Source organism: Panthera uncia (assembly GCF_023721935.1).
Source record: "Panthera uncia isolate 11264 chromosome C1 unlocalized genomic scaffold, Puncia_PCG_1.0 HiC_scaffold_3, whole genome shotgun sequence".
Taxonomy (NCBI): Eukaryota; Metazoa; Chordata; class Mammalia; order Carnivora; family Felidae; genus Panthera; species Panthera uncia.
Genome location: NW_026057584.1, coordinates 111,058,346 through 111,071,599, shown reverse-complemented (window position 1 = coordinate 111,071,599; position 13,254 = coordinate 111,058,346). Strand labels below are relative to the sequence as shown.

Here is a 13,254-nt window from a genome sequence, read left to right as displayed (position 1 = left end):
CAGCATGTGGTCTGGGAGCTGTCCTGGTATGGGATACAGCTGGCTTGGCTCCTCCAACCACAGGGGCCTGGAAGCCTGTTGGCTCCCTGACTGCTCCCAGAGTCCATGTTTAGCTGAAGTAAGCAAATGTGAATTTGGGGGATTGGCAGTCTGCAATCTTTCTGGGTTTTAGCATCCTCTTCAATGAAATAGAGAAGAATGTGTCCTCCAGGATGGGGACCAGGACACAGGACCAAGAGAAAAGGAACAGGGGGTAAGCTTTCCTCCCCTTTCCCCTGAGGAAGCAGTCTTCCCAAACTGTTGCCTCCACACACTCTTACACACCGTGCTGTCACGCCACACAAGGTCACCACGGCCCAGCACAAGGCCTTCTGCCCCCAAACCCTGCATGTCCTAACTAGAAAGAAACTACACCACCTTCCAGCCAGGCCATGCCACCTCAAAATAAAACCTACAGGAAAAAAAAAAACAAAAACCATAAAAATCACACTATGCAACACAAGTCAATCTTTATTGAAAACTGCAGTATTAATACATAACAAGTCTTGTTACAATAAACGTGCTTTTAAGAATTTTAAATCTGAGCTCTACTCATCAGATTGCATAAAAAATTAAAATAGTATGAATTTACACTTAATGGAACTGGCTCAGGATGGATGTTCCATTCCTTTGTATTGATTGACACCGTAAGTTCAATGCAGAGGTGAGGGATGCCTTTAACACTGGAAGACAATGCCGACATAAGCTTAAAAAAAGTACCAAGAAAACAGTCTAAAAAAAGTATTTAAAAATCATTAAAAAAAAAAAAAAAAAAAGGAACCATTTCCTAGTCAGTCATAACCCACGTGGCTCCTTGGGACCTCTCCTTAGAGCAGCTATCACGTTAAACCCTGCCAGGAGCACAGCAGAGCCCATCTATTTTACTGACCACTAGTCTACACAAGGACCCATGGGAGACTGACAGGGCTCAGGAGGCCCAAACAAGACACCTGTCATCTCCAACACAACAGCCCTGGGAGCACACATTTCCTGAAGCCCACTGCAGGTTCCCTAAACAGATGCCTGCCTCTCCTCTGTCTCCCTGTCCCAAGTGAGTAAACTTTAAGGTTACCCTAGGGTTTTCTGTTCTTCAAATGAATGGGGGGGGGGGGGGGGAGACAAATCCTCTAAAACACGTAAGATCAACTTTGCAACTTTCTACCCAAAATGATCAGACCCTCCTCTGCAGTGCATCATCTGCAAGTTTGTTCAAAATAGTCTGACGCACCTTCAGAGAGCTCAGGCTGAATAATAAACAGCTCAGGGGAAAAACACAAATATTTGAGATATGCTAGAAACAGCTAAGCAGTCTTCCCCTGAGCCAACTACACTCCTCTCTAGAGAACCCCACCCCCACCCTTAGAAAGCACCAGAAAGAACCAGAAGCTGCCCCTCACCCTCCAAGCACTTGCCCTTAAAACTGCCCGTGAGCCTGCTGAGGGGTCAGACAGGCATCCTGTCCTGACTGGGCAACACCCAGGTTAGTGACGACTAGGGTATCCAGCCATTAGCTGCCAGGTGGGGAGAAGGTGGCCCAATCAGTCAGAGTAATACTGTTTCCAAATGTGTACAGGAACAGGTGAAGAAGGGTGGATTTCCTTTTGAAGTAGGCCCCAATACTGATGTGGTTGGTGTTGCCACCCTTTCACCACCAACTGGCAGGCACACTCACAGAAACTCATGTGCCAGATATCAGCATATCCAAAATGCCATAAGAATATATTTCCTCTTATTACAGAAGCGATGGTGCCACCAGATGGAGCAAGGCACTGTACGCCGAGAGTGGGAAGGGCAGGATGCTCACCAACAAGTACCTAGCCCAAGTCTCAAGACCTCTCTCATGTCCTATAAATACTACATTTGCATAGCACTCAAGAAACAGATTCACAGAACAGCAACTGGTAGGCCTCATAACCATACCAACAAGAATGGTCTGACAAGATTTAACACAGAAGACATAAAAGGTTCTGGAAGCGCCTTGCCTTCATGCCTCCCACGAATGGCCCTGGTCCTGATATTGGCCTCAATTCTCAGAGGCAGCAGGCTGATGGGACCATTGCTCATCACTAAACACTCAAGTCACCCGGCCCAGATCCAAACAAAACTTCCATAAGCAGAGAAACAGGCCTCCTGAACCTTGGCAGAGAGGCTGTAGAAGATTTTTTTTAATTATCCATGATGATGACGTTCATGTTTAGAGGAATTAGGTCCTTGCCTACCTGTCTCCACTTCCAAAAGAACCATAATTCAGCTGAAAGAGTATCAAATTAGGAATGTCACATACAAAAAAAGGCCGTTTCTCTGTTCCACAATTATGCTTGGGATATCAAATTATGCAATTTTATAACAAGTTCTATTCCTTAATTATTTTTACTGGAACTGCTGTTAAAATTACTATCTATGATAGTTTTGCTACTATTCATATGTCCAGATTCTTACCTACTAGGTAAGATCTACCTTTCATTATCATATTTGGTAGCTGATGCCCTGATGTGAAAAGATTTCCACACAGATGTATTCCATTATGCAAAGGTATTTGATAAAGTCTCCCAACTCACCTTCACAAAAGGGAAAAAAGACTTTAAAAAATTATAGGGGGTAAAGTGTTTATGAGCTGATGTAAATGGGGGCAAAATGCAACCCAACCTTCTTGCTCTTGAAAACACTATTTAATTCAGTGCTTGTGAAAACACTCACCCTGTGTGCACCATGTCTCAAGCAAGCCCAATGAAGCATCCGATGTAACTTCTACATTTGAATGACTCCACCCTTACACATAGGGTGTGTGTGTGTGTGTGTGTGTGTGTGTGTGTGTGTGTGTTCCCATTTTGATGTTTAGGGCTTTTTTAAAGCATACACTAAAATCTTATTTTCTCCTAATCTATTACACTAAACTGGGGAAATGGACTTTTCTGTTAATTGATCAGTTCAGCCCTGGAACCTCATGGATATTATAAACCATCCACCATACAGATGGAATAACCAGCACAGAGTTAAAGTAGACACAAACTGTGTGCCTGGGGTACATGGTACACACACACACACACACACACACACACACACACACACACTCTCTCTCTCTCTCTCTCTCTCCACACACACACACACACACTCTCTCCACACACACACACACTCTCTCTCTCTCTCCACACACACACACAGACACACGTGGGTTAAGTGCTAATGAAGCAATTTAAGGTACTTATCAGTAAGCACACTATGTTAATAGACATTAGGAATAAGGAACCTTCTGTTTACAATGATCCATGCAAAAATATTCCTAAACTTCTTATAAAATAAAATGTGAAAAAAGAAAATTATGGGGTACTTACTATAAAAAATAAGGTTACCAAAGGCTCAGGGGTCAGGTGTCCCAGTCAGGAAATGGGGCAGAAAGCCAAACCAGTGCCAGAGCCCTGACCTAGCTGCCAGAGACGTAAGAGCAGGGTCCCCTCCCCAACCAAAGCCCATACACTTGAAATGATGGGGTGAACAGGAGCACACCCACCCCCACCTGACAGACTGCTGAAAGGGAACAAAACCCTCACCCTCCCACCCCCTCTGTGAACAGACACACTCCCACTGATACAAGCTGGGCACATTTAAGCAAAAAAAAAAAAAAAAAAAAAAAAAATCCCCTTCATTTCTTATGTACAATATTCTGACTTTAAACACAAATTCCTTTCTAAATAAATCCTGGCAGGCAAATGCATTCTGATGCTGCCTGGGCCCTTGCTGTCCATACCTGCTTTGTGCTGAGAGCCCTCAGCTACAGATGGCAGACAAGGCTCACAGACCAGAGGCACCAGCCCCTCCCTCACACCTCCCCAGACCCATCTCCAGAAGTCTCCTCCAGATGGTGTCAGATGACAAGTCCCCTTCAGGTGGATGGGCCGAAACACAGCCACAGCCCTGCCTCTCTACAAGAAACAATTTCAAATCAAGTTTTGTTCCCTTTTAATAGTTCTTTTAAATATGTAACTTTCTTCATAACAGCTGAAATCTTTGCCCTTCGTTGGTGGGGGGGTGGTAGAGGACAGCAATGCCTACATATGTTTTCCGTGGACTGAAACTTCTGGGGGCGGGAGGGACGAATGGTTTTCTAAGCTAAACAAAGGAGAAACCAATACCTCCTCCAAGTGTGACTGTTTCTCCTTCACACATCTTCCATCCCAGGAAAATAATTTAGTTCTACATAAGACTTTCCCAATAAAGACACAGAAAACCTCATCTCTACGTGTAGGAGACTTGTAATGAAAATTGAGATGGCAGAGAAAACTGCTTTGCTGATACACAGACAACCTCTTGCCCCTAACTGTACTGGCCATACAACTCTATACTTTCATGATCATCTCTAAGAATGTCCACACCACAATGTTTAGGCAAGCCTAAACGGCAAGAAAAGGGACGTCCAGAAAGCTGGCTGTGCCCCAGGCAGTGGTGGCCCACCCTGCACTTTCCCTGTCCCTGCGACTCTCTTCCCGTGCAGTCAGTGTAAAAGAAACAGATGGCTGAAAACTCAAAGTCCACGTTACCAACTGGCAACCCACATCAACCCCAAAGGCTGAAGAATCATCCAAGGGATTTCAGATACTCTATGAAGAAATTCACTTTAACACTTATAACTTGAAGACTCTGCATACATTACAACAGTGCATTAGTGATACAAGTTGTAAAATGCTTTTCCATTCCTTTGGGTTTTGCATATGATGGTTTTGCATCAGTCACTGCAGGTAGATTGAGCAAGCTTTGTTTTTTGTTTGTTTTTTTAAACATGCATTCAACTAGATATGATTCAGAATAGATTAATACTCCCTTTTTATCATTACAGTTAGCTAAAAAATTGCCAGGCAGCCCACAAAACAGGAATTGCTTTAAGACCAACCCACAGAGTCCGTTGGAAACTAATGGCGCTGGGACCTGCTGGGCCGGGCCAGAGTAGTGTTAGCTAAGTGTCGAGAGCATTAAGAAGAAAGTCCAGGTTGGAGGCGCGAGGCCTGCAGCACCAGCTGTGGAACCTCCATGATGTGACTGCACAGCTCCATCCTCAAACCTGGCAGGGGGAGAAAGACACACATGGTCACACGGAGCACCCCTGGCACCGCTGCTCCAAAAAGAAATTTCATTTAAGTCAAGGAGGACAAAACCCACTAGGACCAGAAAGGGCAGCAGTGGGAAAGGCCACTGCTCCTGGTTGCCGCACACACCTTAGAGAGACTCCTGGTCACAACCAGAATCCTAGTTCCTGTAGGAGGCAGTAGGAGATTAGAGCACAGACTAAGAAAGGAACAAGTATATAGTGTACACAGCAAGTACTCAATGGTTTCCTTTCCTCTACTTTCTAAGAGTCCAAATAAGAACAAATCTTTAAATGCCACACTGCCCTTGGATTAAGAGGGGCATTTAAGCATTTTTCTTGTTAGTGCTTAAAATATAGATTTGCCATTCTGTACTGGAAAAAAAGCCAACCCAGGTTTCACTAGTCACTTACATTTGCAGGGTGATCACCACTGAGGGGGCACGTAGCTGTAGGTGGGCGTTCCTGGGGCCCGATACGTGGGCACAGTGACTGGGTGGGGGGCAACAGGAGTTGGGGAGTGGGCGGTCAGCAGGGTACCTGGAAGAAAGAGCAGCTGTCTCAATGGCAGGCAGCACTACCCACATGAGGCTAGCCTATGTTACCATGCAGCTCCATGCTGCCTGAAAAGAGAGCTCTGGCTTGGCCTGCTTTAACAGGAAGAGGGGTGGTCATGACCTAGACTGCTGTCAGAATTCAGATCATACACAACTCAAAGTTGTATAAACACAGCAAGCTCATATGATAATGTCTGTAGAAGGCTCTGTGCCTTCCCTTCATATAAGCATACTCAATGATTTTTGCAGATCAGATGATAATCACAAATAAATCATTATTTACCCTTAAAAAGGAAGATATTCAGGTGCCTGGGTAGGTTAGTCAGTTAAGCACTGGACTTCAGCTCAGGATCTCACAGTTCATGAGTTTGAGCCCTGCATTGGGTTCCCCAGGGACAGTGCAGAGCCTGCTTGAGATTCTCTCTCTCTCCCTCTCTGTCCCTCCAAACACCCCTCCCCAAATAAATAAGCTTTTACAATGAAAAAATTTTTAAAAAGGAAGGAAATTTGTCCATGCTACCATGGATGAATATACAGGATGTCATGCTAAGTGAAATAAGCCAGTCACAGAAAGACACACCCAATAGGATTCCACTTACATAAGGTATCTCAAGTAGTCAAACTGATAGAAAGTAGAATGGTGGTGGCCAGGGGCTGGGGAGTGGGAGGGTGGGGCAGGGGAAAAAGAGAGCTGTTATTTAATGAGCACAGATCTTCAGTTTTGCAAGGTGAAAGAGATCTGTTTTACAACAAAGTGAAAATACTTAACACTACTCAACTATACAGTTAAAAATGGTTAAGATAGTAAAAATTAAAGAGAGGGAAGGAGGGAGATTCTAAACTACATGACCTTGTAAGTACATGAAGATAAATGTATTTTCCCTATATCTGCAGAAAACTCAGCAACTCTGAGTCCATCTGTAAATCAGCATAACCTCCAACCTAATGGCCTCACCCTGCTTTTCTTCACTTCCCATCTTCCTGCCCACAACCAACCCAGGGCCTGCCATCTCTCCCTTCACGTGCCTCAAACATGCAGTTTCTGTCTGTGCCTTCACAGAAAAGTATGGGAAAACCAAATACAAGGGAGACTCTGAGAAGAAACACACATGGTATCCTAACACACCTTTCTCTCTGGCACAATCTCCCTATATTGGAGTTAAAGGGGGGAAAAAAAAAGAGAGGGAGGGAACAATATTAAAACACACACACACAGCCATGGGCAAGCAATGACATCTTCCGTATTTGGCTGCGTGCCACAGACAACCCATATGACCACTGGGGGCTCACAGGGAGATGTGCACATCCTAGCCAGGAGTCTCATTTCTCTGTGATGTATTTTCCTGAACAAGGGAAAGGGAAGCCTTGGGAAATAAAGGTGACCAATGCCAAAGATTTTCTATAAGAGGCTGTTATGTCCATGAACACAAAGCCAGCTTTCCTAGATTCATGCAAACACCAACATTCACACAACTTGCCCTGCAGCCTACACTAAAGGGGAGTTATCAGGAAGGCCAGCCCACCCAGATACAAAGTGATCACCTTCTGCCCAAGCTTGGTATGTTCACTGGTATGCCCCTCAGCCCTACTGCTAAGGGCTCAGCTCACCTGTCTAATACATTGATCACTATCCACTCATGCCCTATGGGGAAGGTACTTGGTTCTTGGCTAGTCACACCTGTCCTCTCAACCAAAAGAAGAAGGGGAAGAAATAAAAGGAAGGGAAAGAAGGATCATATGCTGTTCCTTTCCCAAAGAGTATATCCTTCCACACAACTCAAGCCATTGAAAAATCAAACCAAGGGTCAGAGAATTAGTGAGCTCTCCCTTCTCCTGGCTCTCATAAAACAGGCAACCCAGGGTCAAGGACTCACCTGCTGACATGGCCATAGTGGTCCCAGCCACCATGCCCATGGTGACGCCATTGCCTCTAGGTGGAGGGATGGGAGCAGGGTACACTGTTGCTGGCATGCCGTTGGGCTGCACCACCGTGGTGTGGTGGATGACATGAGGGGGTGCTGCATACAGGGGCTGTGTGTAGTACGTGCCCTGCTGCAGGGAGGAAGAGAGACAAATACCACAGGGCTCCACACTTCATGGGTCAGAGTCCAGAGAGAACCAACCCTTCCCACACACACAATGCCCAAGAGCACTTAATTAAGGGACCCATAGCACACCCAGGCCTACCTGTGCATAGGGGCTCTGCTGGGGGTAGGCACTTCGCACAGGGTACACAGCAGTCTGGTAGGGGTTGGGGGAGGAGGAGTATGGTGGCACTGCCCCGCTGGTGGGGGAACAGGACACTTTGTAAGGTGTGCCAGGAGTGTAACCTGAAACAAAGAAGCCAGTGGCCAGTGAAAACCCAAGAGATTTCCTCTAAGATCAGGATCAAGACAAGGATGTCCCCTCCCCTCTTACCACTTTTATTCAACACATTAATAGAAGTACTAGCGACAGCAACCAGGTAAGAAATAAAAGGCATCCCTACTGGTAAGGAAAAAGTAAAACTATCACTATTTGCAGCTGACATGACACTATATACAAAAACTAAAGACTCCACCAAAACTGTTAGAATAGATGAATTCATTGGGGTGCCTGGGTGGCTCAGTCGGTTGAGCATCCATCCAGCTCTTGATTTCAGCTCAGGTCATGATCCCAGGGTCAAGGGATTAAGCCCGGCTGTGGGCTCCGCACTGAGCATGGAGCCTGCTTGGAATATTCTCCCTCTTTCTCACTTTCTCTACCCTCCTCCCTCCCTCTCTGTGTCCCTCTCCCCAGCTCACGCTCTCTAAAATAAAGTAAAAAAAAAAAAAAAAAAAAAAAAAAAAAAAAAAAATTATAACGAATTAATGAATTCAGTAAAATTGCAGGACATAAAATACACAGAAACCTGTTGCATTTATATACACTGATAACAAAGTAGCAGAAAGAGAAATTCAGAAAACCATCCCATTTACAACACCAGCACCAAAAACAGTAAAATATCCAGAAATAAATGTAACCAAAAGGGTAAAAGACCGTATACTCTGAGAACTGTAGGACAAACTGATGAAAAAAAACTGATGACAACACAAATAAATGGAAAGAGACACCACACTCATGTACTGGAAGAATCAGTATCATTAAAATGTCCATACTACTGACAGCAATCTACAAATTCAATGCAATCCCCATCAAAATACCAACAGCATTTTTCACATAACTAGAACAAACAATTCTAAAATTTGTGTATGGAACCACAAAAGACCCCCAAACAGCCACAGCAATCTTGAGAAAGAAGAACAAAGCTGGAGGTATCACAATCCTAGATTTCAAGATATACTACACAAAGCTGTAACCAAAATGGTGTGATACTGGCACAAAAACAGACACACAGATCAATGGAACAGGATAAAGAGCCCAGAAATAAACCTACATTTATATGGCCAATTAATCTACAACAAAGGAGGCAAGAATATACAGTGGGAAAAAGACAGTCTTTTCAACAAATGGTGTTGGGAAAATTGGGCAGCTACGTGCAAAAGAATGAAATTGGACCACTTTCGTAAACTAGCCACAAAAATAAACTCAAAATGGATTAAAGACCTAAATGTGAGACCTGAAACCTTAAAACTCCTAAAAGAAAACAGGCAATAATCTCTTGGACATTAGCCTTAGCAGCATACTTATGGATCTCTTAGGCAAGGGAAACAAAAGCAAAAATAAATTAGGACTACATCAAACTAAAAAGCTTCTGCAAAGCAAAGGAAACAATCAACAAAACAAAAGACAACCAAACTACTGAAGGAGAGGAGATCTGCAAATAAATCTGATAAGGATTAATATCCAAAATACACAAAGAACGCCAAAATAAAAGCACCCAACTGAACAGTGGGCAGAAGACCTGAATAGACAGTTTCCCAAAGAAGAGATCAAATGGCTAACAGACACATGAAAAGATGCTTAACATCATTCACATCAGGGAAATGCAATCAAAACCACTTTGTGAAATGAGATATCACTTCACACCAATCAGAATGGCTACTAACAAAAAGACAAGAAACAGTAAGAGGTGGTGAGGAGGTGGAGCAAAGGGAACACTGGTACACCTTGGTGGTGGGAATGTAAATTGGTGCTGCCAGTACAGAAAACAGTATGGAGGTTCTTCAGAAAATTAAAAACAGAAATACCATGTGATCTAATAATTCCCCTACTAGGTATTTACCCAAAGAAAATGAAAACACTAGTTTGGAAAGATACATACACTCCTATTTTTATTGTAGCATTATATACAATACCAACATACGGAAGCAACCCAAGTACCCAAAGACAGAACAGATAAAGATGTCATGTATATGTATGTACACATACAGCCCCACACACACACACACACACACACACACACACACACACTCTCTCTCTCTCTCTCTCTCTCTCTCTCTCTCTCTCACACACACACACACACACACACACAGTGGAATATTACTCAACTACAAAAAAAAAGAATGAGATGTCATTTCCAGTAACACAAATGGACCTAGAGAGCATTATGTTAAGTGAAGTAAGTTAGACAGAGAAAGGCAAATACCATAAGATCCATGTGATTTCACTTATATGTGCAATCTAAAAAACAAAACAAAACAAAAACCAGAAACAGACTCATAAATAGAGAACAAAGTGGTGGTTGCTGGGCTGGGCAGGCAATGGTAATAGGTTGAAAAGGTGAGGAGGATTCAGAAGTACTAACTTCCAGTTATAAAATAAGTTAAGTCATGGAGAGGAATAAAAAGTACAGCTCAAAGAATACAGTCAGTAACATTGTAATAACACTGTACGATGAGAGATGATGAATACACTTATTGTGCTGTATAGCACACAGACAGAACTGGATCACTATGTCATACACCTGAAACTAACATAAAATTTAAAAAGAAAAGAAAAAAAGGCTTTAATTCAAACCCACTTTTGGCCTGGCACAGGGAGGAACCAAGCAGTGTTCTAGCCCTGACCGCAGTCAAGATGTGACACCACTATGGACCAGTCCATCCTCCACAAAGATCTGACCTCATTTCCAGACCTGATACATGTATGTGTGTGTGGGGTAGGAGCATGGGGCCTTTGGGGGAGAAGGAAAAAAACAAGGAGAAAGTTCTACTGATAGTATACTCAACACAGGAACAGAAAAGATATACCTGTTCTGTAGGAATACAAATGGGTACACGTCTAGAGCACAATCTAGCATTAAAAGTATGTCTGTCTTTATATCCCGTAAGTCCACCAAAAAAAAGCATAGATTGGAACAGACTCAACTGTAAAAATGCTCATCACAGTGTTTATCACAGCAAAATAAAGTTGGGGGGGGGGGAGGAATTATCAAGCACCAGGGCTATGGTAAAAAGATTTGACTTAAGACAGTAAGGGGGCACCTGGGTGGCTCAGTTGGGTAGGTGTCCAACTTGGGCACTTGGGCTCAGGTCATGATCTCAGTTCATGAATTCAAGCCCCATGTCGGGCTCTGTGTTGACAGCTCAGAGCCTGGAGCCTGCTTCAGATTCTGTGTCTCCCTCTCTCTCTGTCCCTCATGTTCTGTCTCTCTGTCTCTCAAGACAGAATCAACATTAAAAAAAATTTTTTTTAAATAAAAAAGTTTTTTTAAATAAACTTTAAAAAGTTGAAAAATTTTAATTACATTATTGGACTGTGGTTAGAAGTGTACATATATTTTGTCATTAATTTAAGAGAGAGGGGCGTGTGGGTGGCTCAGTCAGTTAAGGGTCTGACTCTTGATTTTGGCTCAGATCGTAATCTCACTGTTTATTAGATAGAGCCCCACATCAGACTCTGCGCTAAAAGTGCAGAGCCTACTTGGGATTCTCTCTCCCTCTCTCTCTCTGATCCTCCCTGTTCACTCTCTCTCAAAATAAATAAATAAACTTAAAAAAAAAAGTTTAAGAGACAGAAAGAAAATGAATGACTCCCAGGAAGTACACCAGCTCTAAATGATGCTTTTCTCAAGTCACATGAAAGAAATACCCCTTTGACAAGGACCGAGTCAGTCTTAGAAGTTCTTCTAACTGTCATGTACTTTGTGTGCCTAGGTTCACTCCACAGAATGCCTTTCATGGCGTTCATTATGAAGATGCTGATAAAGATGATACTGTCCAAAAGGTCACCCAGTCCCAAGTAGTAGAGCAGGTACAAACCCAGACCTGACTGTGAGTCCTGACTCCTTTGTCCAAACCAGGCAACTCCCAAGCTCAACTACTTTGTTTTCACTCTGAAGAGTGAAAAGACCCTTCCAGGTTTCCCTAAATTATTCTGAAATTCGTTTTAACTGCGAGGTTAACTGTAAGTGGCAACAACGAATAGCCACTCTCCTCAGGTACAGTGCTTCCATCAACATGACTGGTCACAAGTGTGCCCACCATGCACCTCACTGATCCTAATACAATAAACTAATTCAGAAAAAGAAGAGGCTATTTGAGGAAGTGAAAACACACAAGCAACAAATTCATGACCTGGATGAAAAATTGGAGAAAAGAGATCCTCTAAAAAACTTATCACTATTCCTAACAAGTAAGTTCAAGACCATTTTGTCACTGTTCAAACTGCAAAAAGAGCTTGGAGTTTTGGACTGCATACAAGGTGGAAGCTACCAACCTGAGCGAGCTTCCAGGAATACAGTATAAATCCAAAACAATGAAGACCCAGGCATACAGCCCTCCACAGAGAGGTTCTCTGATTCAGAATCACTCTTTTGGTCAACTACATGCACTGAAAGAAGGTGAAGTCCTTCACTCGCAGCCAATGAACGGTCAACCTACAATGCCTTTCCTTTCTTCTTCTAATGGAGGCCAGAGGCCTACTGTTGCAGAAATCCCTCCAGCTGGCCCTAGGTTTCTTAAGGTGGCTTTTGTAACACCTGCCTCATATGTATGCTTTGTTGAAGATGGTGAGATGACTCCGAAAAGCTACTATGTGTATGCACCTGTGAGATTATGATTGAATGGTACATTTCATGTGAAAACAAAACTAAAATAAAACTGCAAACAAATATGTATATATTTTTGAGAGAGAGAGCACAAGTGGGGGAATGGCAGAGAAAGAGGAAGAATCCCAAGCAGGATCTGCGCTATCAGTGCAGAGCCCAATGTGGGGCTCAAATTCACGAACTGTGAGATCATTACCTGAGCTGAAATCAAGAGTCAGATGCTTAACCAACTGAACCAGCCAGGTGGGTATCCCAGAGCTGCAAACAAATATTAACAACATGCACACTGGAGTAAATGGGGTCAAGAGTAATTGATGTCTACAACTTACTTTGAAACACGTCAAAAAGTAAGATGGACTGAAGGATAGACAGAGGGATACATATGTGATACAAGTAAAATGTAAATTTTAAATGTTGATTGTAGGGGCACCTGGCTGGCTCAGTCAGTGGAGCATGTGCCACTTGATCTCAGGGTCTTGAGTTTGAGCCCTACATGAGGTACAGAGATTAAACAAATAAAACTTAAACAGAAATAAAAGTTGATTTTAAAAGATTTTATTGTGGAATTTTGGCAGTCCACAAGAGATTCAATGTGAATTTGTTTTCAGTTT

At 43.1% G+C, this 13,254-nt stretch overlaps 1 protein-coding gene and 1 long non-coding RNA gene across 3 annotated transcripts in view; both read right to left on the bottom strand.

Moving 5' to 3' along the window:
• Window positions 1-487: 487 nt before the first annotated feature.
• On the bottom strand, window positions 488-3,570 carry LOC125911728 (uncharacterized). The gene is made up of 2 exons (XR_007454429.1): window positions 3,161-3,570; window positions 488-3,117 (listed from the first exon to the last, which is right to left on the bottom strand). It is a non-coding gene; the product is annotated as an uncharacterized LOC125911728 (long non-coding RNA).
• A 409-nt stretch (window positions 3,571-3,979) lies between these two features.
• FAM168B (family with sequence similarity 168 member B) overlaps window positions 3,980-13,254 on the bottom strand; it is a 32,346-nt gene continuing 23,071 nt past the window's right edge. The window contains exons 4-7 of one of the 2 annotated variants that reach the window (XM_049615813.1): window positions 7,861-8,003; window positions 7,548-7,725; window positions 5,531-5,656; window positions 3,980-5,092 (exon numbers count right to left, since the gene is read on the bottom strand). In XM_049615813.1, the coding sequence (XP_049471770.1) occupies window positions 5,544-5,656; window positions 7,548-7,725; window positions 7,861-8,003 (434 nt within the window). In that variant the 3' untranslated portion in view covers window positions 3,980-5,092; window positions 5,531-5,543. The remainder of the gene's footprint in view (window positions 5,093-5,530; window positions 5,657-7,547; window positions 7,726-7,860; window positions 8,004-13,254) is intronic. The other variant, XM_049615814.1, reaches the window with a different exon arrangement.